Genomic DNA, 27,765 nt, shown 5'->3' on the forward strand with positions numbered 1-27,765 from the left:
CTGTAAAGAAAGCTGAGCACTGAAGAATTTATGCTTTTGAACTGTGGTGTTGGAGAAGACTCTTGAGAGTCCCTTGGACTGCAAGAAGATCCAACCAATTCATCCCGAAGATCAGTCCTGAGTGTTCATTGGAAGGACTGATGTTAAAGCTGAAATTCCAATACTTTGGCCACCCGATGCGAAGAGTTCATTCTAAAAGACTCATTCGAAAAGACCCTGATGCTGGGAAAGATTGAAGGCAGGAGGAGGAGGGGATGACAGATGATGAGATGGTTGGATGGCATCACCAACTCAATGGATGTGGGTTTGGGTAGACTCCGGGACTTGGTGATGGACAGGGAGGCCTGGCGTGCTGTGGTCCATGGGGTCACAAAGAGTCAGACATAACTGAGTGACTGAACTGAACTGAATATGTAGTTATTCAGCAACTCCCACATGGCTAAAACCAATGGTAGAAGCAATAGACAAATGAACGATACATGGGAGCCAAAATAAATACCCTGGGCTTGGCCAGTTTGTGCATCTGAGGGGTGAGTACTTGGATGTGGTATGAAATGGTGGTGCTGTGGGGAGCATTTTTCTCTTTAGAAACCAAGTCCTGTTATTCAGGGATCTTCATTTAAATACCAGAGTGATTGCCAATCCATGTAGAAACTATCCCAAGATCCAGTCACTTACACTTTTTTTTTTCCCCAATAAAAGCCGACCTGTAGGATCAGATGGAGGTAGTGAAGGTGAGAAGCAGGAGGTGTGTAACTCATACAGTTACAGTGTGTAACTTCCTGCAGTGTGTAATTCATATAGATAGAGCAGATTGCTTATCATGGTGGAGGAGGCCCACAGGACGGAAGGTGCAAGTACCACACAGATAAGAAGACTGTTTATAATACTGGATATTAAAGCTGCTGTATAGCCCAGGTAACTCAGCTCGGTGCTCTGTGATGACCTAGATGGGTGGGATGCAAGGGTCAGGAGGGAGGCTCAAGAGGGAGGGGATATATGTATACTTATAGCTGCTTCACATTTTTGTACAGCAGAAACTAACACAACATTGTAAAGCAATTATTCTCCAGTTAAAAAAATACTAATAATATGTATACATGCTCCTACAATGTGATCTTAGTCACTTTTGAAGGAACACCTTCTTTTTCTGTCCACAAATGACTGCTCATTAAGAACTAGACATATTTCTGAAAGGAATGCTTCACAAAACTTTGAAGAAGGTGTGGTTAACTTTAATCTTCTTTGTCCTGAAAAAGAGGAGTGGGTTTTCACACATACAGTTTTTAAAGTACTCATCATAAATATAGAGGGAATTCAGCCCAATTTAATAAAAAAATAAAATTTAGAATGGAATGAACTCTATATCTTCTCCCTATCCATTCTGCACCACTCAACATGCCCAATTTCACTGTGAAAACTGCCATTTCAAAGCCTGTGGGGATCTTATCCTCCCAGGTCAGGCTGGGACTCGACGGTAAACAGGAGGCACAGAGAGGGCAGTGTAAAGGCAGCTTTAACATTTTCAGTGAAAAGAGCCAACTTGTTTGTGGGTTTGATTTGCTTTTAATAACAAGCTCCCTCAACCAAAACTGATGAATTGGCATAAGAACAAGGGTACAAAAGGAACATCAAGGGGCCTTCCAAAATGCTAACCCAAGGATGAATTCTCTGCTTTGGGTGGCCATCATTTTATCCCTTGGAACCAGGAGATAAAAAGATGCAAAGCTTTTAATATATGCTGCCTGAATATATAAAGGAACTGGTTAGACCATGTGGCCCATGGTGATGTTGTTTTAATACTTTATAATCATATTCCATACTTTAAACAAATGCAAAGTCTGCCACATGCTGCCCTTCAAAGGTAATTTCACTGGACACTGAATTGAAAGTAATCACTGATACAGCATAAATAAAGCCCCTTCTGGGTAAACACCAAAGCATTTTCCACACAGTATTGCATTTTAAAATAGCTAACTTTATTATCAGTGAAAAGATAGGCACAAAGTGGATTCAAACCTGCTTAACTTTATTGGAACTAGCTCAGTTGATTACAGAACAGGGTCTCCATCATTATGGGGCCACATACATTTTAAATCAAAGGTGATTCCTGTCCAGCCATCTGCCAACCTCAGCTATCCATTCTGCAAACACATGCCATCAATCACAAGGGAGTCCAGAAGGAGGTTTGATGGCTCCACGTAACCCATTGTTGCTACCAGAGAAAAATAAACAAACTCCCAACACTTGTCTAACTGATGATGGATGGTACTTGGAAGATATATTTCCAAGGATCATGGCGGGCCGAAATTGGTGGCAATTAGCCCATAGCTGATGCCTTCCTTTGAAAACATGTTCAGCAAGACTGCACACATTTTAAGTAACACATTCCAAATGTGAATGAGCAATTGAGATAATGAGATTGCATGGCTAACAGGCAAGAGAATATCATTTATAAAAGTTAGTGCATATGTATACACTTGAAGCTGCCGAATTATGAGTGGTTAGGCTCTTGATAAAAAAGTAGTCTGCACAGTCAGTTTGTTCGTTTCCCAACTGGTATCCCCACCCACTCTGTAAAAAGAAAAAGAATGCACGACTGGGCTCTTGGTGTGTTTCCTATGGCAGATGACATCAGATATTTTAGATTCCCACTATCCTGTCGTCCTGAAGCTCAAAAGCAGCATTGAGAATAAATCCTTCATTAAAACAATAATCAGATACATGGTCTTAAAAGACAGCTCAAGCTAGTTTTATTTAATAAAAAATTGTTAATAGGAATTTTATATCAAGTAATGTTTATTCTAATGAAGTTTTTCTGTACATGGGACATTGGTATACAACTGACTCAGAAGGTCCCCAGAGACCACCAGGCAGTACAAGTTAAGACAACAAGGTCACCCTCCTGTCCTGAGGTGCCAGTAAAATGCATAGATAAGTGGGAGTCCAGAAGAATCCCCCAAATGTTATTACTTCCACACAATCATGAAAAGGTGGCTAACTTGAGATTTCTCCCATAAACCTGAATTTTTAAAATTACACCTATTAGAGATTTTTCTGAAAAGGCTGGATCTATCCTCCCAGTAAACAGAAAACACTGACATGGACTTCTTCCAACTCTTAGATGTTCCATATTACTTTAGCAAATTACCTGGGATTAAAAACTGAGCCAAAAGGGACTCCCTCTGGTGTGAGGGGGCAGAGAAGTTGTGAAAAGTTCAAAATAGTAGTTGGCCATGAACTTCCTCTTTTCCTCAAAATATAGGAGTCTAAAGAGATGGCTGCCACACAGTGTGGAATGCATGACATTTGTCACCTTACAAAATGTGATTAAAACGATGGCTCCCAGAGCTAGCAAAAACTTGGCAATGTGTCATTATCATGAAAGGAGTAGATGAAATGTTGGTTTCTTCTTTTTCTTTTCTATTTATTTGAATAGAAAGTAGCAGTCCTGAGGTTTGCTACTTGTTGCTTCTATTATGTGAGGGTTTCCCCCCATGACTAAATGGTAGTATGAGTGAGTATTAACACAACTGCACTTTTAATTTCTATTTGGGATTCAGTTGATGACTGAGGACTTGTGTAGGATGATCACTTCATTTTTGAAAATTTCAGTCAAGACTGGCTGAAAAGTCACATCACCTTCCCTCCTGTCTCTCCCTCACTACAGACAAAATAATTCCTTTGAGGAACAATACAAAAATGTTGTTAAATATGCCATTCCTACATTCACAGAGGAACCCTGTAAAATGATCTGATACCCAAACCCATAGCAAGAGAAGTGAGGTTGATTTCTTAGGGAGATGTTTCACGTGACTCTGTTGAAATAAGGATCAGGAAAGCAAAAACCTTGCAAAAGGCACTGCAAGAGAAGCAAGGAATTCAAAACGTTGGACAAATTACTCGAGCCAGGGACATTGTCCAAAACACATGTGCCCTGGACCATGTTGGTGTTTCTTCTTAAACTGGGCCATTTTGTATTGAAAAAATGTTTCCCAAAATAAGGATGGTAACTGGCAGAGTGGAAAGCTATAGTGTGTGGTCTTGAAAAAGTCACTTAACTTCTCCAGGTCTCAGATTCCTCATTACTAAAATGAGGGGGTAGGGCTATATCGCTAAAGTTCCTTCCAGCCACTATGCCTCACAATGTAATATATCAGGCCTACTCTTCTATTAATCTGGTTTCTAGCTAACACATCCCCAAACCCCTATCCCCCCACCCTTATCTAACACCTCCCTTCCTTCCCTCACCCCCCACCCAATACCCCTGAAAACTGATCTTAATGACATTGTCTGTGGATCTGTCACCTTAATGAAGGGCAGAGAAGTGACACAGAGCAGAGACCTGTGGCAACAGACAGCCCTTCTGTGTCCCGAGAGGCAGCCCAAAGGCAAAGCTTGGGCTATGGCCTCGTTGGTCCCTGCCCACATGTGTGTTTCCTGCTGCTCTCCAAAGGTGTTCCAAGATGGAGTCACTGGCAGTGAGAAGAGGTAGCTGAGAATAGTGCTGCAGCCCCCTCTCCCCCGACTGCAGCACAGTACTTTGGGCTTCTGATGCTATTCCACTGGAGGTGAGAGCCAAATTTGTCTTTTAAGACGTATGTGAAGAATTTGGGAAAACAACACGAGTCATTTCAACGCAGTCACCAGAACTTCAAAGCCTTCAACCTGTCAACAAAAATGCTTCCTCATTTTGCCAATGAATAGCAATTTGAGACTGGTGACACAGCCAGTGAATTTGTGCTGGAGAAGAAATAAACACTAAGCAGCTTGGTCTCAGGAAAGGCAAGCAAGCTGTGTTCCTGGCTCCACACAGACTACACAAGTCTGCATACAGCACCTCATGCAACTGTCCGTCAAGGCCTCAGATGGTCTAACTCCCTAAGACAGAAGTTGTGCATCACTCAGCTAATTTACTCTCCTAGCATCTGAAAGCAATATATTAATTATCCAAATGCATAAATTACTCCAGAGTATATATATGAATGTTTGAACCTCCACGAGGGGAACCAAAAGAACCCACTTCCAAAGCACCACTGAAATAAAAGATAAACACAATCTCCTGGCCCAGGGTAGCTGGGAAATTGGGAGGGGGAAATTAACTCCAGCACCCTTCTGCACCCCAATACTCCCTACCTTTTCTCCAGTTTACACAGCTTCTAAAACTATTCCCTTTCATGAACCCAAAGCAAGAGCTCTCTCTGGATGCTGCCTAGGTGGTAACCATACAAAACAGCACACACCTCAAGCCTCTCTGGCTTCCCACTTCTGAACTACATGTTACACACTGTCTTCCAAACATACTGTGCTCTTCTATAAAAGAATGATCTGGAATATGGAAATGCGAAACAAATTTCAGCACGTTGAGAACATTGATGTATATCCAGCTATTAACAGTCCTAGTAGTTGTATAAACCCAAACAATAAACTTTAGAGCACATTCGAATGGATCTGGCTTTAGAGGTACTCCCTAAGGGTACCAGAACAGACTGGAGTTCGTATGGTATCACCTAAGTACTATGTTGATTCAATAAAAAGTTCCTTTAAAAAAATCCCCTCCCCCAACCCTTGTCCTCACCCTCAAAATAAGAACAAACAAAAGGGAAGAATGATTAAAAGCATTCTTGCTGATACACTGCAGCTCTTGATTCAACTGTTTAGATGAGATATTCCACCATCTCTGTATCAGGCTCTTGTCCCAGGATCTGAACAGGAGTTTTTCTTTCCAGAGTGTTGGAGTGAAAAACAGAGCCATCTAAATGGAAATAAAGGTTTAGAAAACACTTAGGGACAAGGTGAAAACTCACATTTTATCCTCATTTAAAAAATTATTTTATTTATTTTTAATTGAAGGGTAATTGCTTCACAATATTGTATTGGTTTTGGCCATCCATCAACATGCATCAGCCATAGGTATACATCCTCATTTCTTTAAAAAAAAAAAAAAAAAAAGGTTTTAGCCAAACTGTGTAGTATGTGGGATCTTAATTCCTCTACCAGGGATCAAACTCACACCCCCTGCGTTGGCAGCTCAGAAACACTCAAAATTTGAGAAATGGCTTTAGAGCCCATATTAAAGCCTATGGCAAAGTAAGATTGGCCCACTACCCTCAACATCTTGTTCACCTGAGCATTTACTGTTACTTGGAGAATGACCTTGCCTCATCCCCATTCCTGTCCTGGAGAAGTCCTTGACAGACTCTCTGCCCTCATCTCTTCTGATGAATCCGCTTTAGCACTTGAAAAGCCCCGCCCACATGACCAACTGTGCCTACACATCAGGCCAACCCACCAATCCATAACTGAGGGCAAAACCCCGAGCTACCCGACCCAGAGAATCCTTACCTGGCTTATCGGGATTGCAGCTCAGGCTTGGTGTAGACAAACGGCGTGGTCCAGAACCAGCGGCTGGACTTGCAGGAGCCTCAGCCTGAGCCAAAGCTGGAGCTGGAGCTGGAGCTGGAGGAGCAGCCGCAGCCGGAGCTGGAGTTGGTGCCTGAGTCTGAGCCGGAGCAGAAGCCTGAGCCGCTGCCGGAGCCGGAACCGGAGTCGGAGCTGGAGCTGGAACCGGGGCCGGGGCAGCTGGAGCAACCTGAATGGTGGTGGCGGCGGCGGCGGCGGCGGCGGTGGCAGCAGGAGCAACCACAGTAGCCGTGACAGCAGAGGCAGTAGCTGGAATTGGAGCTGCGGCGGCAGCCGGAGAAACGGCAGCAGCCAGAGTAGCAGCAGCAGTTGCTGGAGACGGGGCGGTGGCGGCAGCAGCGGCTGGAGCAGCGGCAGCCGCGACAGCCACTGGAGCAGCAGCCACCATGGTGGTGGTGTTGGTGGCAGCGGTGGCAGCGGCTGCGGCGGCAGCAACTGGAGCAGGAACAGAGATGGGAGCTACGGCGCTGGTTTTGTTGGATTCTACTCCCCGTTCCGTTTGGGTGCTGCAGTCCCGGCTGCCTGTCTTGGAGTGAGCCGACAGCAGGGGAGTCGAGGGCGGCACAGGCGAAGGGGTGGAAGGAACTGACTCCACACGGTAGTCTCCACCCAGGAGGATACCTACCAAGGAAAGGAGGAGAGAACTTAGAAAACTATAGGCTATTCCAATAGACACCTGATAACCTCTTCTTCCTTGCAGGAGGTTCAGGAGGAAATAGGAACAGCTCCAAATTCTTTCCTTGTGCCTCCAGTGAACCCAGGAATCAGTTTGTCAGGCACCTCCCACCAGGGCTGGCTCAAAGTTTCTTTCAGACTGGGCAGATCCCTTCTGGTTTTCGTTCTCTAACTCCCAGCACAACATATTAAACCTTTATGTGTCCTGGATATCTGTTTTGATTTATTTTTCCAATGGTGACTGATTTCCAACAAGCTGTCAGAATGCTTCTGCTTGGTTCCACTTGTAACTGACACTAGCCATTAGCAGACAGCTGAAAAGGACTGAGGCAAGGATTCTGTGGTCGCAGATGGGTGTGATAGTAATCGCATGATCTAAGGCTCTCATCCTGACCATGGTCCCCCAGATACCTACTCTAACCAAAGGACACTGCAAGTGTCAGAGGACCAAGAGAGGTATTAGAAGCAACAAAAAGAGCTAAAATAAAAAAATATAAAGAGCTTGTTTCCTCAGGCTCTAAAAAATGTGCCTCGTGGTATCCACAAAAGTTCTGGGGTTTTCAATAGAGAGGAAGGAATGGACAGGAATGGAATGAAAAAGTACATTCTGTTCTCAGAACATTCTGGTAACAAAAACCTGCCACCCAGCTCCACTTAGGTTAACTAGAACTCTGCGTCCTCCTATTATATGGGAGGAAAGAACACAGAAAAAGCTGGAATTTTGAAATGTTAAATGACACAAAAGCCACATGGGTTTTGCACAAAGCCAAAAGGTTCCACGTGGCAAAAGCCAAAGCTGAGAATTTTTAAGAGGAAATTGACGTTATCTTCCTTCCCAAAGAGAACTTGGGATTCTTATCAGCCTGTGGCTTTAGCCAGTGTTCTCTCAGCGACACTTCACACTGTCTACTAAAGATGCAGTCAGCCTCTCAGGATGACAAAACTGAACCTGGTGTATCTTCCTCTCTAGAATCAAGACCATCACTCCTTCTCATTGCCATGTGGGCATGTATCCAAGTCAGGGTTCTCTCTAAACATGTCACTTTAATCTGCTGTGTTTACTGTCATTACCTAGGCTCCCCTTCCAGCTCTTGTCATCCCGCTTCTCTTCCATGATGGGGGTGCCAGTCAGGGTTGAAGAATGGGAGAGCAAGCCTGATCCAGCATTGGAAATGGACATCAGAGACTTTGCTGGCCGCATGGACGACAGCTGCTCTGTCTTACTTGGCTCCTTCCGGGAACGCTGCTGGAGTACTTTGATCATGGCATCCTTCTCAATAATCTGGGCATGGAGGGTCTTAATCCTAAGAGACAAAGACAAAAAATGTGTAAAACATTGTTGCCACCTCTAGGTTCTGATCTCACTACCTGCATGGACTTGAGCTTCTGTTTTCTTTTCCTAAAAAATCTTTTTGGCTGGCCATGCTGCCATGGTATGGGGATCTTAGTTCCCCAACCAGGGATTGAATCTGTGGCCCCTGCAGTGGAAGTGCAGTTTTAACCACTGGACTGCCAGGGAGGTTCCCCATTATCTTTTCAACTAAGGGGTGGTCTACTTATTTCTGAGTTGTAAGACAAGAGACAGTGTCTTGCAACAATTTTTAATGCACACCCAAATGGGCACAGCAGAACATCCAGGAGTTATTGCTTAAACCTTAGGAAGCCAAAGAAAAAGCATCTGTGAAAAGAAAGGCTGTATATGAGAGAGTAAACTGATGCAGTGGGTACCACAGATAAGAATCTGAGTCAATGGAAATGATGAGTCAGTCGATGAGAACTTCTAAGAATGGGCTACAACTTGGGCTAACAAGTAAGTGACCATGAGCTTATGAGAGACATCAGATACCCTATCTCCCAGTTTGAGTGGATGCTCTTTTGCCAGGCACTTTACTGCACCACAGAGTTAAGGTGCAGTCCTAGAAAGAATACCCCAGAGTGCAAATACTAACAATTAAATTCTGGCAGAGGGCCTATGGAAAGCAATTACCAAGGACAATGAGGAAAGCAATATTACTTGGAATTCCAGAGTTAGAATAATCGAGGTAAAGGTCATTCCATCTCAAATCCTAAATAACAGGCTGGGAGCGGGGAAGGGGTGGAGGAGGTTGCCTAATCAGGTGTCCTTGCAGTGAATGAAGATGCTTGCTCTTCCCTACTGACCTATCTGGTATCTCTGCACCAACTCGCAGATTCACCAGAGTCCAGATCAGCATTTTACCTGCCCTCCATGTCAAGGCAACGCTTGTTAGCCATCAAGATTTCTTCTTCCTCCTTCTGGATGCGAGCTTCTAGAGCCGTATCATAGCTGGTATTAGGAGAGTGGCTGATGACTGTTGTGTCCCTGGGAAGGAAAATGGCAGTGATGATGACGGGAGGGCAACAAAATCGATGAATCCTATCTCCCTCCTAAGTCAAACGTATTGTCAGAAAGTCCTAAACTGAAATCAAATTTATCAGGAATGGTGGCTTTCTGGGTGACTTACTGAATCAGTGATGGATTCTATGAGAGGTGCACAGGCTTGCCTTCAGAACTACATAGACACTCTCCCAAAACCTCTGGCAGAAAGTCCCTTCAAGTTTTTAGATCATGGCCGGGCAGTAGGAAGACACTTACATTTTGACTTTATAGTATTTATATTACATATGAGAAATGCCCACTTTATTCTCATGACACTCATGGAGGGGAAAAAACTAGACTTTTTTTCTGAAAACTCTGAAGGAAGTCAGAGAATGTACCAAATTGCTGTTGCTACATTCAACAGCAGTAACTCAACCTGAGTGTTTGCTAAAAACGAACTCTAGACATGTCAACAGACCAGTTCAGGTAGGGCATGGGAACTGAGTGAGACGCAGGGCCTTTGAGTCAATGCCACTTGATTCCTATCGAAGCTACATCTGAAACATTCTAGTGCCAAATCAGTGAGTCCCCCTCAACTGACTAGTCTCCTGCCAGAGTCCCAACTGCCTGAGGGACCATCATGTTCCATCTGAAAGTGTCTCAGGCCATTAACTCAAAGAGTAACTAACAAGGAGAAAAGTATGTGTGTGTATGTGTATGTGAGAGAGGTAAGGGGTGGGGGGGAGACATGGAGAGGAAGGGAAAGGATGTAACCCATAGATAATGCTGATGTATAAACAGCGCAAGTCAAAGACACATGGGAATCCTATATCCTCCTGATGAGTGATATCATGCATCTTTCTTTAGTTCATTTAGAACTAGTGATAGAGAAGAGGAGGAGGAAAACTGGAGCTTACTTGAGTAACTTGGAGGGAAAGAAAAAGGGATTAGAAAGAATGTTGATGTAATCACATTGGTTTTAAAGAAAACCAGACAATGGGCTGAGAAAACAATGACCGGCTCTGCTGTGTGATACTTCCTCTGAGAATGAGGATCTGCATGAGAACTCCAGGCATCTTTTGTGCTGGCAGCTAGTTATGTCCTGAGAGCTTAGAGACTGTGACCAGTGCAGATTGCAGTGAAGGGGCAGGGGAATGAAGAGGCAGAAAGTTGGTATTAAAGTTGGGATACTTTGGAGAGCTTCTGCAAAATTACAGTTCCCCCAAATGCTTGCCCCTTATACGTGAGGTGGAAACAATGTACCTGAATTGTGAAGTAATTAGAGAACAAGAAGGGAAAGGACCACATTGGCTTTCATCATTTGCTAAATTCAAAATATTTTAGCATCTCAGAATTCTACATTTGCCCTAGTGCAGTTCACTTGCTTGTAATCCTACTGGGAATGGCCCCTGTGTCCCGAAGTACGCAAGAGAAAGCAGCGTTGTGTAGTGTTGAGGGCACAGACCCTGACTGTAGACCCCGTCAGGGTCAAGTTCCACTTTCCCAAGTCCTCTGCCACTAACAAACACTAAGAGCTCAGGAATTGGTTAAATGCCCTAAGCGTCAGTCTCCTTGTATGCAAAACTGAGATAATAATTATACCCATATCTCATGGGATGGGGGAGGGGAGGGATAAAATGAAAGTATGCATATAAGACATGCAGTGCCAGGCACAGGAAAATCCCTCAACAAAACTATCCATTATTAAGAGAGAAAAGTATAGGTAGAAAGAGAATTGCCTACAAGAGAGTATGAGTGAATGAATTCCTGCTCTAGGTATGACCCTGGAGGAGTTCCCCGCAGTGCAGAGTTCCCATGTGATGGCCTGGCTCTGACACTGGGGACTTGAGTTTGCGGTCTGTCACTGGGGGAGCCAGTGCTGGCTTCCTGCCACTTTCATTGCATAAAAGACCATTTTGGGGACACAGAGCTCTGCCAGCTAATTGATATGGACACTGTGAACTCCTCAGGAATGGAGCCTGAAAATGTGGGGCACTTAGTGAATTCCTACAGAGCTGCCAGGATGGCCTTCAACATCAATCTTCCTTCTAGACCAGGGCTACCAGGCCAATGGCTTAAGCCAAAGCAAGCAGGCACTGCGCTGGAGGGAGCAACTTGACCTGCTAACTTCCAATACTCTGACCGTACCCAGTAGAGAGATACTGGACTTGAAATGACAACCTACAGACCCCAAACCCAGATATCTGAATTTACTATACTGTCTCAAATTCTTAAGTAAACTGTTTCTGGCATCTATCCTTCCAATCATCTTCTCTCTCCTTCCTCTGTCTGACAAAGTTATCCCTGTCACATTACTTACATTGCTTTCTAGAATGTCACCCATGACCTCCTAATTAAAACATCTAGTGGCCTTTTAAACTTCAAGGCCATCTTTTCCTATCGGTAGTAGCCTTTTGTTTATTTAACATGGGAACTCAGCCATGAGTGGAGCACTGTGTTTGAAGTTCCTGGGAGGCTGGAGAGTGAATGGACATGGATAAGACTAGTATCTGAGTGCAGGGAACTTGCAAGGAGAGGGGGAAGAAAGTAAAGAATTAATTACTACAGAAATGAGTTTGGACTTTATTCCAATAGGCACCGAAGATTATTAGAGCTTTTCAAAGGGAATGAAATAATCCAGGCTGTATTTTAGGAAGATAGCTTTATCTCTGCTGAAATGTGATGAAGAGATGAAAGGAACCATAACACCAGAATCAGGCAGGCCAGTCAGAAAGGTTATAATCCCAGCAACAGATTTTGAAAATGGGACCCAGTGAAGTGCACAGGAAATGGAAACAGGCTACAGGAGGCAGAATTGCTAGAACTTGGAGACTATTTAAATGTGGGTGTTAGGGAGACGGAAGAATGAATGAGGACTTTGTTGTTTCTAATTCAAATGACTAGAAAGGATGGCATACTGCTCTATTTCTGTGATAGGAAACCAAGAAGAACTTTTCTCTCTCTCTCTTTTTTGGAAAACATTTTGAGTTTTGATTTTAGTTACAGTGGAGTTAAAGTATCTTATTGAATAGCCATGACAATATACAACAAGTTGTTGAAAATTCTAACTTTAATCTTAGAGATGTCAGAGTTACTATTTGAAGCTAGAGTACAGAGCAAGATAACTAAGACAGAAGGTAGAATGAGAGGAAAAACCGAGAAAGGAACTGGAGAAAGGTCTCCACAATGCAAGATTAGGTAGACATGCATAACGAGTGTGACCAGCTTCTACCCTCTGCTATCCATTTCTTTACTTCCCTCTTTCCCAGATGTACTTAGTCCCAAATAAAAGTGAAACACTGCACATTTGGAGAACAGTAACAACCTGATTTAGTAAGTGCAAAGAAATAAGTTACATGGTTGATCAGGTGTGTTATCTTTTTATCTTTTTGCTGCTATTCAGAAATAGATCACCATTTGTGAGCTGAAACTAAAAATCTGCACTGCCAAATCGGTTCTTCTTAGATGCACTCCTACTTGCTAGTAATTTCCCTCATCTACATTAGGCATCTAGAGAGGAATCTTTAGGAACACAATAATATGAAGTTATAATGTAGGCTATGTTATTGAGATTATTTATAATAGTCTAAGAAACTAAATAAACCTCAAATAGTAACTCTCGAAAGGGGATAATCCCTATTTCACCACCTTTGAAATCATCCTATCTGGGGCACAGCAGAGTATAGCAGTTAAGATGTCAAAAATGTAGATTTAAGTCCTGGTTCTTCTGCTTTTTAGTAGCTGTATGATCTTGGGGGTAGTCTTTCATCTGTCTGTGCTTCAGTTTCCTTGTCTACAGAATGAAAACTAGTACTTCATTCAAAGAATTATCATTAAGATAAGCAATAATTGTAAAGCACTTAAAGAATATCTTATAGTAAACACTACATGTGATTTCTTGCATTGACAGCTTTCCCTTTGACAAGAGATGTTTCATAGAATCAAAGTGCCAGAATGGGTATAAACAGAAAACCTAATGTCTTCTCACCTGAGGAAAGACAGATGTCTATTTTTGTATTAAAAATCTGTATTTTGTTATTCACTGTGGTCAAACATTGGAAACAGTCTCAAAATCCATCATCAAATGAATGCATAAAGTGTGGTACATCCATGTGATGGAACACTACTCAGCAATAAAAAAGCAACAGACTATTAATATACACATTAACTTAGAGGAAGCTCAGAGTAACCGTGCTGAGTGAAAGAAATTAAAAAAAGAGTACATACTATATGACCTTTTTAAAAATATGACATTGAGGATTTTCTGCAAAAACAAACAAACTTTTTGGTCAACCCAATGTTGGGCAATGTTGCAAGTTTGCCCAACGGAAAAGGCAAACTTACAATGAGAAAGAACAGATGTTGTCTGGGGTCAGGCATGGGAGGAAGGGATCGAGTTAAAGGGGCATAAGGACACTTTAGAATGTGTCCTCTATTTTGATGGTGGATACATATACAATAAGATCTTACATTATTGTATATCATTACCAACATTCACCAAACCAGACACTTAAAATGAGTAGTTTTTAAATATGTAGCTAATACTTCAATTGAAAAAAATTCTGAAACTACCATTGACACCACCAAAGCAACATTTCCTAATCATGAAACCTGTTATTTACCTATGTTATTTACCTATATTAGGAATATATTAAGTTTGGGATACTAGCAGAATACACAGAAGAAACCAAGCAGGCCATTACAGTGTGACACTAGACTTAAGGATTTAAGTTGTAGACTGAGAAATCATTTCTGTCCTTCTTTCATTTCTTTTCTCCTTCTTTCATTTTTTGTCCTTTCTTTCCTTCCTTTATTACTCAAAAATATGTTGAGCACTTTCCATCTGCAGCCAATAGCCTAGGCACTTAAAAATTATTCTCAAAGAAAACAAGATATAAAGGCTTTACTACAGAAAGGGGCAAAGAGCAGAACCTTGGTCAACACATTAAGGATTGGGAGGAGGGAAAGTGAAATCATTGGAGAGAAAATAAATGGCAAGAGAAGTTGGAAGGGAAGGCAGAAAAGCACACAGGTTCTGAAATAAAGTTTTCTGAATGCCAGTTTCCAAATCTGAAATCTCATAAAGAAAGAAAGGAGGAAAAGGAGACCAATCTCCATGGCAGAGCATAAGATGCAAATATTTGGAAAAGAGTATAATCTTAGCAATAGAAGGGTCTGGAGGAATCACCTAGTCCAATTCATTTTACAGGAATTCAAATACAATCTCTCAATCTCTCCTGTGGGTTGTATTAATAGGCATGCAAAAGGTACACAGTCCAGATATGGAATGTTTGTCCAGGGAACTATTACAAAGTGTTCCTACTAGGTGGGAACTGGCTGCTTTTTATCATTAAATGATAAGCATGCACATTTTACTGAAAATAGTGATTACATGGAAACTTTCTACCTGGTGATTTAAAGGAATTCAATTTAAATTAAATCTCTTTTACGGGAGCCAACAGACTCTGGAAAGAAATCCATCTGAAAGAGGATTCTCCCCATATTCTAAACTTTCCAAGCAGGCAGGAATGGGGTAGTTTCTTTATATAAGGCCCCCAAATGACAACCTCCTACGTTTTCTGAATTTTGACCTGGAGTCTATTCTGAAGTCAGTTTCAATAGCAAACGTCCCAGCACCAACATTTTCTCACATAGCACACCTTCATGAGCTCTAGCTTTCTAAGTTTCTGCCCAAAGATGACAAAAATGCCCTCATCTCCCTTTCATCTTTAGGGTTTCCTGAACAACCTCTGAACAAATAGTGGACACAGGTGTTTTCTTGGGAACCAGCAGCTAAAATTATGCTTCATTCTGCTTCTAAGCTGCCTACAAACTTCTTAACCATCCTCCAGCATAGCTGCGGCTTCTATGCACTCTATTACTACACTGGCATATACTGAGCATACTGTTCTCAGAAGAAGAAAGAAAAAAAGACAGGTAAGCTTAAGCCCATGAAGACCTCAAAATCAAGACACAGGCAATTTGTTTAAGGTTTATAGGGGGGTATGTGAAAACAGACAGATCACATTAGAGAAATGTAAGCCATCTTCCTGAAGCACTGGGAATAGATTTACAAACCACCAGTCCAGCTTTTAAGCATTGACCTCCCTCTGATTTGGCAAGAGAAGGACTCAAAAATAAATGTATCCACCGCCCCCTCTACACATATTCCAGCCCAAGTCTGGCAAGCACTGCCAGGCTCTGCTGGCTTACCGCATTTAGGAGAATGCTAAAACAACACCAGGATTTTTAATAACTTTCTGTGTAGAGACCTATCTGGGTGCAATATGCTATAGCCTGCTTAGCTACCCAACTCCAGACCATGGCTCTGCCTGTATCTCCAACACACACCATCTCCTGATTCAAATTTAGTTTTTGTTTCTTTCCCAACAGATGATTACAAATAGCAGCAAGACAGACAAACTGGATAAGAGCACAGTGTCCTCCAAAGACCAATAATAAACATTTATAATGAGAAGAGGGGAAACACATAAAAGGCAAAAAAAAAAAAAAAATGAAAAAGCCTCCTGCCACTTTCTCTCCCTTACCAAATGGAATGTGACTGCTTACATGTGATGAACTCAGGGACACTGAGAATGTGGGCTTCAAATATAGACCTTCTCAAAGGGCACAGACAGATTCGGGTTCAGTACAACCTTCGGCATACCTTGGAGGAGCCAGAGCTATCAAATGGCAGTAGCCACTCCTGAGTGACATTTAGTTTTGGAGTGGCATTTCTCTTGAGAAGCTTTCATTCCAGTCCTGGGGCTAAACAAAGAAACCTACACATGTGGCTCAAAAAACCTGAGGCCCTGGGGAAAGAGATGTACATAACTTGATCCTGTCTGCAATTGTTTGGGCTCCTGAGAAAAGCTGAACTATGAGTCTAGAAAGTTCATCAGTAACTTGAATTTTCAAATCCCGTACCCGCAGCCCTTACAGTCATTCAGTCTCTGCATGTGCTGTGCGGTGCTAGTCGCCCAGTCGTGTCCGACTCTTTATGACCCCATGAACTGTAGCCCACTAGACTCCTTTGTCCATGGGGATTCTCCAGGCAAGAATACTGGAGTGGGTTGCCATGCCCTCCTCCAGGGGATCTTCCTAACCCAGGGATCGAACCCAGGTCTCCCGCATTGCAGGTGGATTCACCATCTGAGCCACCAGGGAAGACCCAGAATACTGGAGTGGGTAGTCTATCCCTTCTCCAGGGGATCTTCCCAACCCAGGAATCAAACCAGGGTTTCCTGCATTGTAGGTGGATTCTTTACCAGCTGAGCTACCAGGGAAGGCCCAGTCTCTGTAAAACCAGATTAAAAAAAAAAAAAAAACTAAAAAAAACACACTTAGGCAGAAACTGAGAAAAAAGAACACAACATGATGGGGGGGTGGGGGGAAACACTGGAAAAACTATCGCTTGGTTACTTTTCTGTTCTCCCCACCACCCCTGCCCTTCATGCCGAGATTTTACCAGCCAACTACTTACCTCTGAGCAGCTACAGTGGCCGCAGCATCCAGAGCAAAATGTCTCATCACATTCTCCTCCAAGTACTTCTGCTCCCACTTAGTCATGTCAGCTTCCAGGGCCAGGATCCTCTCTTCCTTCTCACGAAGGAGTTCCATCAGTGCAGCGGCATTGTATTCTGAAACGTTGGTGGGCTGAGAGCTGCCCTGGCGCTGTTGGGGGAGATGCCGAGACCTCTGACATTAGTGAATTAGGACCGTGGTGGGCCGAGTCCCATTTGAAGAGCCCTTATTTTTGGACATGATTACTGCCCAAGCCACTGCAGTTTGGACTCCAATTCAGAGGCTAGGGAAATTCCTAGGACTTTCTACCTTAGGCTTGAGTATGTGACTCTGGATCATAAAAGGAGCCTGCTGTATCAAATTATCATGCCGCTCAAAAAGTGGGTCATAGAAACAGAAATTAAAAATCTGGGATTTGATCTCTACCTTTCCCTTAAACTTGTGTGATCCTAAGTGAATCATGCCACCTTTCCTGGGTCTTGATTTTCTCTCATCTGAAATTGAGGAGATAGGGGGACTTCTCTGGCGGTCCAGTGGTTAAGACTCCATGCTTTCCACTACAGGAGGTATGGGTTCAATCCCTGGTCAGGGAACTAAGTTCTAAGATGCTAACCATGGGGCCAAAAAAAAAAAAAAGTGAGAAGATGTATGGCTAAATGACTCTAAAGACCATTTCCAATCCTAAAATGTCCCAAAGTCTGTTTGTATAGCATCTTTACCTCTTATGAGGCATTAAGGATTGTGCTGCGCTAGGAAGCTAAGGAAGCTGACTATGTCTTTACAATTGGGAGCCACTCTGGGGTAAGACCAGGTGGGGTAAGAGTGTATTTTTGGTTCTCATGTCAGACACTATCTGACAAATGGGCAATCAGGAGCCATCTCACTTTCTGGAAATTGTCCGTACCTGCTGGATTCGGAGGGATTCCAGTTCTCTTTCCAGTCGTGTCCGGAGACGGTGCTCCAGCTGCTCTCGCTTTTCACATGCTGCCTGGAGCTGTACAAGAGCCTGCTGCATCTTTTCCACCTTATCTACATACACTTGCTTCTTCTTTAGCTGAAAATCCAGATTGGGAGAAATGCAAGATGGAAGGAAAAGAACAACAGGGTCAGTTATACAGAGCCCCCCAAATCCAGCCCTATGTTTACATCTCTTCCTGTCCAGCTCCAGGAAAAAATGAATGGCAAGAAGATCCTTCGTGAGTAGCAGGCTGCCTTGTGTTGACCATACAGAGAATGTCTCAGCAGATAGGAATTAGGAGCTCCTTTTTCATCTCTCCCTCTATCTATGTTTCCCCCAAGTCTATTTCTATCAAGAGAGTCTTTGCTAGCAAGCTCCTAAGATTCCCATCTATAGATGTCCTCACCTCTTCGCTTCTTGAAACTGTAATATTCTGGGGGAGGAATATCTTATTTTGGTCATTATATTGGGGGAATGCTGAAGAATGAAAGGGGGCTCCCCAGAGAGAAGAGTTTAATTTGGAATGGAAAGGAAGCCCCTTTATATAGCAGTCTCCCCTTCAAGTGAGAGAAAAAGGGTGGTCAACAAGGAGGCCAGAATTGTCTTTCTGAACTCTACAGTCCTAGTAATTACTCAGTGTCATCACTACTGTGCTCCTGGAACATTTCTGCCCCTCAAAAGTGAAGGTGCCACGCAATGGTTCAAAAGTCTTTAGTCTCTTCATTGACCAGCACTGTACCACCAGTTCTATATTAGAAGAACACAGGTCATTTGCGATTTCTGCCTCACTCATGAGCCTGAGTTGACAACATTGGACTGTAATCTCTTAACTTTCACTCTGGGACCTTTAAAGATATCTAAAGATGCCAAATAATGAATCAAAGCTAAGACTAAACGAGATCACATATAATTCTTCCTCTTTGTAAGTCTATGAACCATAACCAAAAACAAAAGCTGAAGCGAGCTGGGACTAAGAGTTTGAATTCTTTGTACCCTTGTAACTTCCAAGGCAAATTCCATCATGGAAAATCCCTGATTCCATTGGAAGGAAGGAATGAAGAGAATTTCAGAGCTTTTAAAAAAAGGCTATAGACCCTGGGGGCTCAGTGGTAGAGAATCTGCCTGCCAATGCAGGAGATGCGGGTTTGATCCCTGGGTCAGGGAGATCCCCTGGAGAAGGGAATGGCTACCCACTCCAGTATTCTTGCCTGGGAAATCCCATAGACAGAGGAGCCTGGTGGGCTACAGTCCACGGGGTCACAGAAGAGTCAGGCATGACTGAGCAACTACACTACCACCACCAACCAACATACAAACTCTCAACATCTAAGAAGATAGGGGAAAGTACAACCTTCCCAACTTGTTAGGAATGAGCAGATGATGCTCCTTAATACTTAAAATGCTTGTGGGAGTGCCTCTCTTGCTAATAAAATCAACTCATGGACTCTATAGCAGAAATTCTTCCCAGCTGGTCACATCTGTTATTATTATTTTCCTGAAATCTCACTACAAAGATTTAAATGTGAAGATATTATTGATAGCATGGTCCAAAGGAAATTCAAGAATTCAGCTCAACTCTAACTTTCCAACAAATTCCCAAGCCCTTGAGATACCTACAGTTTCAATGTTAAAAGGTTACCCACTTTACCAGCATTGCCCCCATCCAGTTAGCTGGAGCCAAGCCAGAAGAACCAACCTGACTCCCTCATTGCAGAAACCAGGCAACAGCTTCAAGGCAATGTGTCCAAATCACTGCTCTCTAGAATGTCCAGTTAGACAATGATGGCACATGCCAATTGGGAACTTCTTCTTGTCTTATACCTGCTCTCTCTCCAAATTAGAATCACTGAACTTTCTCTAGGTAGAAGAAAACTTCTATTTTCCTACCAGACTTGTGTTATGCTTTGCCTAGGTGACTGGGAAAACCTAAAGAATTTGCACTACACTTCTTGACATTTCCTTTCATTCCAAGGCCTAGTTCAATCTAGCCCTGTAAACCATTTGAGGCGAGTTTTAAGCCTAAATGCATTAGACCTTTGCCTAGGATATAAAAGAGACAAAAATTGCCATTCTCTTTCTCTTAATAAGCTTAAGCCTTTCCTTCCTAGGATATGTGACTATTTGTAATAACAAGGACTAGGGCAATTGAGACCTTTAGGCCATGGACACCCCTGCCTTTTTGCTAAGCTTTGAGTAATTGGAGAGCAGAAAATATCCTCTATCCTTCACCTTTTGGGTTCCATAGTCCTGATGAGCTATTTAAAGCTGAATGCATTTATTTGTGAATCACTCTGAAAACCCTAGGGGAGCCGTGCGATGTTAACGCAGAGAATGTTAACTATAATTACTGAGGCTTACAGCGGTTATACTTAAAGGCAATTAAAGTTAGATAGCATGCAGTTCTTTCTTGATGGTAAAGTACTGCAATGTAAGCTCAGAGAACTGAAAAATAAGCAGTCCAGGGCTAGGTGTCTTTCTCCATGCCCTGTCTTTCTTCAGAAAGGTACCCTCAATGTCTTAGCTAAGGAATCCCCAGCAGTAGAAGTCACTGAGCCAACCATCTGGAAGGGAAAAGCAATAAAGGCCTAGAGTTTTCTGAGTTGGCTGAAGACAGTTATACAAGTCAGACAACTTCCACAAGCAGGCTAAGAAAAATCCCATTATGCTTTGTCACTGGGATGGTTTTCCACAAGGTACCAGGACCTCTATTGTTGGCATAACTCTTCTACTTTCTTTAAAAGAAGAAACAGTGCAGCTCAAACATAAACACCAAGAAAGTCAAAGTGTTAGTTGCTCAGTCCTGTCCCACTCTTTGCAACCCTATGGACTGTAGCCCGCCAGGCTCCTCTGTCCATGGAATTCTCCAGGCAAGAACACTGGAGTGGGTTGCCATTCCCTTCTCCAGGGGATCTTCCTGACCCGGGAATTGAACCCATGTCGCCCGCATTTCAGCCATCTGAGCCATCAGGGAAGCCCTATAAACACCAAGATCACCTAGTAAATGCTTAACCCCTAGATAATTTAGGATACAAAAGGACAACTGTTAGATACTACCAGTGGATACTACCAGTGTAAGACCCTATAAAGATGCACTCAATGAAGTCAGCAATCTTCAAGGTTACATATTCTATGTTTTCTAGGTCTCATCTATATACAGAAAATAACACAGGTCTATTAGGCTTATTAACTCCTCTATTATCCTAGACTTTATATGCTTTATTTTTTCCTTCATCATGGTAAAGACCCTTTTATTTTCTGCCTCTCTTCTGTAAACCTATCTCATATGCTAAGCTCCTCAAATGTTAGCTCAGTAATTAGGACATCCTAAGTCCCCAACTTCACATTTCAATGCCATAAGAAATGTCAGTGGTTCCTTCCAGGTAAATAGAGAGGCCATACAGGAAAGTGGTTAAGGTCATGGGCTCTGGCCTCAGGCTACCCAAGTCCAAATCTTGGCTCTCCCACTTACTAATTGTATGAAATCTGAAGAAAGCTACTTAATGTCCCTGAACTTCGATTTACTCATTCATCAGTAGCATAGAGATGATGATATTTCAATATACCTCTAGAAGGAACAAATGAGATAAAAATGAAGTGCTTAGTAGAGTGTCTGGTACAAAAAGGAGTCCGAGTTGTTTTTCTGTTTTAAAGAAAAAGTTAATGCCAAGTCGCACATGCTCTAGTCTTCTCAACTTGGAACATTCACTCCAGATAGCCTTGACATGGTTCTCATTATCTCAATAACTCTAATTATCACATCAATTAAGGCATTAAAAACATAGCCATTTTGCCCCAGGAAGGCATATAACAAGGAGACCTCACTTGTGGAACAGAGGTTCACGTATCTTCAGAGGGCAAGGCCTTTCATTGGAGATACAATTAGAAGCTGTAAGGACACCATATTCTCTCAAAATGATACAATTTGGAGGGCACTTCTGCTTTATGAGAAATATTTTTGTTGTTGCTTAGTCACTAAGTCATTGTCTGACTCTTTGTGACCCTATGGACTATAGCCCACCAGGCTCCTCTGTCCATGGGATTCTCCAGACAAGAATACTGGAATGGGTTGCCATTTCCTTCTCCAGGGGATCTTCCCAACCCAGGGACTGAACCTGAGTTTCCTACATTGGCAGGTGAATTCTTTACCACTGTGCCACCAGGAAAGTCCGAGAAATACTTTACCTAGAGTCAAAGGTACTGTTTAAATAAAGACACTTAGGCAGATGTCATTTCCTGCCCCACCGCACACATTTGTACACACACATCAGAAATTTCCATTTGACAGTAAAGGTAAAGGAGCAAGGTGGCAATCAGGAGACTTGGGTTCTAGTCCCACCTCCGCTCTTAATGGTAATTTCCTTCCCTGTTCTCCCATTTGTAAAAAATTAGAGAGGTTATCAGTTCAGTTCAGTCGCTCAGTCATTTCTGACTCTTTGCGACCCCATGGACTGCAGCATGCCAGGCCTCCCCGTCCATCACCAACTCTCGGAGTTTACCCAAACTCATGTCCATTGAGTCAGTGATGCCATCCAACCATCTCATCCTCTGTCGTCCCCTTCTCCTCCTGCCTTCAATCTTTCCCAGCATCAGGGTCTTTTCAAATGAGTCAGGTCTTCGCATTAGGTGGCCAAAGTATTGGAGTTTCAGCTTCAACATCAGTCCTTCCAGTGAACACCCAGGACTGGTCTCTTTTAGGATGGACTGGTTGGATCTCCTTGCAGTCCAAGGGACTCTCAAGAGTCTTTTCCAACACCACACTTCAAAAGCCTCAATTCTTTGGTGCTCAGCTTTCTTTATAGTCCAACTCTCACATCCATATATGACTACTGGAAAAACCATAGCCTTGACTAGATAGACCTTTGTTGGCAAAGTAATGTCTCTGCTTTTTAATATGCTATCTAGGTTGGTCATAACTTTCCTTCCAAGGAGTAAGCGTCTTTTAATTTCATGGCTGCAGTCACCATCTGCAGTGATTTTGGAGCCCCCAAAAATAAAGTCAGCCACTGTTTCCACTGTTTCCCCATCTATTTGCCATGAAGTGATTGGACCTGATGCCATGATCTTAGTTTTCTGAATGTTGAGCTTTAAGCCTACTTTTTCACCCTCCTCTTTCACTTTCATCAAGAGGCTCTTTAGCTCTTCTTCACTTTCTGCCATAAGAGTGGTGTCATCTGCATATCTGAGGTTATTGATATTTCTCCAGGAGTTTTGGGGTCCAGCAAACCAAAATGGTCAGCAGTGGGCCAAATTCAGCCATGCTCACTCATTTACATATTGGCTAGGGCTGTCTTCCTGCTGTAATGGCACAGTCGAGCAGCTGCAATTGCAAAAGAAACTATATGGTCCACAAAACTGAAAATGTATACTTTCTGGTCCTTTACAGATAAAGGTACCTGCCCCCAGAGTGATTTTCAAACTGTTCCAGAGTCCTAGCATTCTAAGGAGTGCTTTAGAAGCCACCTGCGATTAGTGAGTTGTAGCAAGTGACTCCTCTTTTATTTATTTTTGGCTCTCCTGGGTTTTTGTTGCTATGCATGGGCTTTCTCTAGTTGTGGCAAGGCGGGGGAGGGGGGGGCTACTCGCTAGTTGTGTTGCATGGGTTTTTCATTGTGGTGGCTTCTCTTGTTGTGGAGTACAGTCTCTAGGCACGCAGGCTTCAGTAGTTGTAGCATGAGGGCTCAGTAGTTGCAATGTTCGAACTCTAGGGCGAAAGGGCTTTAGTCATTGCAGGGCATGGGCTCAGTAGTTGTAGCTCACAGACTCTAGAGCATGGGCTTCAGTAGTTGTGGAGCATGGGCTCAGTTGTTCAGCGGGATGTGGGATCTTCCTGGACCAGGGGTCCAACCCGTGTCCCCTGCATAGGCAGGTGGATTGTAAACCACTGGACCACCAGGGAAGTCCCCTCTTTTATGTGTTTCATAATGACAGTTCTATATAAAACTTCATTTCAAAAGAGACACTGTTACATCTTTGAAGATATATATAATATCCAGTTGACCCCTGAATAGCACAGGGGTTAGGGGTGCTGACCCTCCCTGCAGTCAAAAATCTATGTATAACTTTATAGTCAGCCTTCCATATATATGGTTCCCCTATACCCAAAATTCCATATCCATGGATTCAACCAACTGGAGGATCATATACTACTACAGTATTTACTACTGAAAAAGTCTGCATATAAATGGATCTACACAGTTCAAATCAGTGTTGTGCAAAGGTCCACTGTATATATTTATTCTTGTGCTTTGTTTGCCCTAAAGAATGGGCTTCTCATCTTATGTCACTTCATCATCTATTCACACTTGACACTTTAACATGGTTAAATATAATAACTTCAAGTTCCTGAGGAGCCCCTGGTACTTCAGCCCTCACTGCCTTTGGATATGGAATTCTCTCCCTTAGGAACACCTTGCCCACTAGGTTTTAACAAGTTAAAAAAAAAAAAGAAAAGCAACACTAGGATAGATGAATGATCTCTCAAACTCTTTCAACTCACAAACCTTTTATGAATCTAAGCTTCCCTTTTTCACCTTCATTACTGACTGGTAACTAAGAGGACTAGACAAAATGGTATCCTAGAATTCTGTATAGGCATATTCTTGGAGTAAAAACAAAATATTATATGTATATAATACATGTAAGAGACAGAACATATAAGGTGTGTACGCTCCACAGGATCCTAGATGACTTATTTTCCTATGTCTTCAGTGTTCGAGGAAGTGAAAGTTCATGTGAAAAGTTTCTAAAGCCAAGGAAGTGGCTCAGGTCTAGAGACGAGTGCCCATAGACCCCTAGAAGAAGCCAGGTAAATCCATCATTTAAACCATAAACCAAATTCCCTCTGGATATTCAGTGAATGGGGGAACTCACTGCATTCAATCAAGTTTTCAAAAACCTGTCAAAGTCCCCCCTTCCCTTTCTTTCCCTAATCCTATGATCTCCTCATGTGGTTCCTTAAATCATTCTTACTTTCTGCCTTGATCTTTTAGACCCACCTTCTCTTCTAATTTGTCACCTCCTGCTGTACCTCAAAGGTCCAATCTATGGTAGTTTACTCTTTTACCTCTATACTAATGATTCTTAACTGGGGATGATTTTGTCCCCAGGGAACATTAAGTGTGGAGACATTTTTGATTGTTAGATCTGGAGGTAGGTTGCTACTGGCAATTTGTGAGTGGAATCCAGGGATACTGTTCAACACCCCACAGTGCACAGGATAGCCTCCTCCATCACAATCACCAAAGAATGATCTGGCCCCAAATGTCAATAATGCTGAAGTTGAGAAACCTTGCTCTCCACTTCAGCACTACTGGAGATTTCCTTCATATCTCTCTTAGGTTCTAATTCTAGTTCATTTTTCACTATACTCTTGGTGACCAGTTAATATTAAATAACTGTCAAATACAGGAACAAAAATGAACATAGCATAGCTTAGCTATAATGCTAAGATATAAAAACAATAAACACATTTATAAATGTGTTTGCTTGGTAAGTCAAGATAAGGGCTTCAAATCATTTCTATTAAGAGTTAAGTTTTTAGAGGAGAATCATATAATTGGGGTAAGAATTGCAGGAAGGCAACCTATTGAAGAATAGGGCAAATACTCTTAAGCTCAATCAATCATGTTTTTTCATCGCACTTCTACAATAATTTGAACCCATTCCCAAGCATTTGGCAGATCTCTTAACCCCGTTCTGACTCAGGAAAATCTGATCCCTGCAAATGAATACCACGTGATGGCATCTCTTCCCTCCTTCCAACAACTGCAGATGTCTTTCAAATTTATTTTTTCAAGGATGGCTAATTACAAAATTACTTCTAGGGCCCTGAAAGCTACCCATTTGTCTCAGTCATTTGTAAGAAAGTGATTTCATCATCAGCCTTCTCCATTTATTCACTGGTAGACAAGGCATAACATGGGATATTTTGGAGTTAAGAGATCTAGGTTTTCTTTTAGATGTATTACCAACTATATAATCTGTCCGCACTTTAATTTCCTAATCTATGGAAATTTTCAAGGTTCATGGTGGGGATATATTAAGTATTTGGAAATATTTTCAAAGGGTTAAAAAAATACATGGGGGTAGGGGTGAACAGGCAGAACACGGGATTTTTAAGGCAGTGAAAATATTCTATATGATACCATAATGATGGATATGTGTAATTACATATGTTTACCAAACCCACAGAATATACACTACCAAGAGTGAACCCTAATGTAAACTATGGACTTTGGGTGATTATGATGTGTCAATGTAGATTCATCAGTTGTGACAAATGTACCACTCTGGTGGGAAATGTTGATAATGGCGGGGGGGGGGGAGGGTGGGGGGGGTGGCCACCGGCTGTGCCTGTGTGTGACCAGTGAGTATATGATGAAATCTCTTTACCTGTCCTTCAATTTTGCTATGAACATAAAACTGCCCTAAAAAAAGTAAAGTCTTAATAAATAATAAAAAATATATAATATGGATAGGTAGAGGGGGTAGATTATTATGAGCTAGATGAACACCAACATATACACACACCCAATGACTAGAGAACATTCAGACTAATAATACAGCACTAAGTCCAGTGTCACAGAGGTCATCCTTTATTATGTCTGATTTTCATCTTCCCTTCTATCTCCCAGAACTCCAAACACTCAGTATCACAAATGTCACAACTGGAATGTACTTTCTTTGCTCCTCTCCTTCATACAACTAAGTTATATGTTGCATGGTGCTCCATGAGCCTCCAGTGATTTCCATTTGATCTGATTTAGTCTTACCTAGGAGCACATGGCTCCAAGTAAGAGTTTCCTCTGAAGCAATTTGGTAACATTACCCTGGTATTAGCAAGTTGCCTGTGTCCACTGCCAAGAAGCTGTGGTCCACTGGTAGATATTAAAAGAACTGCAGAGTAAAAAATAAAACCACGTCTAGAAACTTGCTACCAAGGGAATGGAGTTCATTCTGTTAAGGAGACTAAAGAAAAATACACAAGGCTTTTAGTTTGGGAATTTCAAATGCCAAAATCAGGAGAAAAACAGAATATCAAACTATGAGAAGTAACTTGACCTATGTGGGGAGTGGGGACATAATTTCTCATATTGAGTGGAGCTATACCTACTTTAAAGAAAATATGTTGCCCGTAAATATGGAAAAAAGTCCTTTTTAAATGAAACACCCTTCAAATGAGTCAACAATTCATCAGCAGAGCACTCAAGAAGATTTCTTGCTATATACATATTTTATCTGAATTCCTATCTATACTTTCAATGCACACATAATTCATACCCTCAGATTTATAATCCCTTATAACCACTGTATGAATTTTACCTATCACAGCAAAATCCTATTGTTTGAGGATTATTTTGGATGAGACATATAAATGTCTAACCCTAGGACATCTTCCTCTAATATTGGGCAAGAAGAAGACTATTAAGGTGCCCTGTGGATATGTGTGATAAGAGAAAATTATGTCTCTCTAAAGCCAAAGACAAGTCAAGTAAGTGGCAGGGAATCGAGAAATGAGAAAATATGAGCCATGAAGAATGGTGGTGGAAATGAAATGAAACAATATGGATTTAGTTTTGGAGAACTGAGAGGAGTGGCAAAAGGACTCTGGAAAACACACCACCGCTAAGGGTTTTCACTGCACTGTCTAAATATCTGTACCAGACATTGCAGCTGAGAAAAGGTTAACACTTGGGCCCTTTTTGCCCCTGAATCTCTGTGGCTGTCAATCTAGCCTAAAGCCAAAGAACAAGTCTCCCTGGCTCTTTCTGCCAGCCCTCCCACATTCCACTCTATCCCTTCCTGTGCATTCTGCTCAGTAAGCAGCCCACCCGCAGCATCTTCCCTC

At 42.3% G+C, this 27,765-nt stretch overlaps 1 protein-coding gene across 3 annotated transcripts in view; it reads right to left on the minus strand.

Annotated features, from left to right (window-relative positions):
* Positions 1–1,957: 1,957 nt before the first annotated feature.
* Positions 1,958–27,765, minus strand: part of AMOT (angiomotin) — a 63,713-nt gene continuing 37,905 nt past the window's right edge. For all 3 annotated transcript variants that reach the window (XM_043457986.1, XM_043457987.1, XM_043457988.1), the window contains 6 exons: positions 17,865–18,014; positions 16,920–17,110; positions 9,317–9,439; positions 8,170–8,402; positions 6,346–7,044; positions 1,958–5,755 (listed from right to left, as the gene is read on the minus strand). In XM_043457986.1, coding sequence (XP_043313921.1) covers positions 5,658–5,755; positions 6,346–7,044; positions 8,170–8,402; positions 9,317–9,439; positions 16,920–17,110; positions 17,865–18,014 — 1,494 coding nt within the window. In that variant the 3' untranslated portion in view covers positions 1,958–5,657. The remainder of the gene's footprint in view (positions 5,756–6,345; positions 7,045–8,169; positions 8,403–9,316; positions 9,440–16,919; positions 17,111–17,864; positions 18,015–27,765) is intronic.

This window comes from Cervus canadensis, chromosome X (genome assembly GCF_019320065.1).
Source record: "Cervus canadensis isolate Bull #8, Minnesota chromosome X, ASM1932006v1, whole genome shotgun sequence".
NCBI classification, from domain to species: domain Eukaryota; kingdom Metazoa; phylum Chordata; class Mammalia; order Artiodactyla; family Cervidae; genus Cervus; species Cervus canadensis.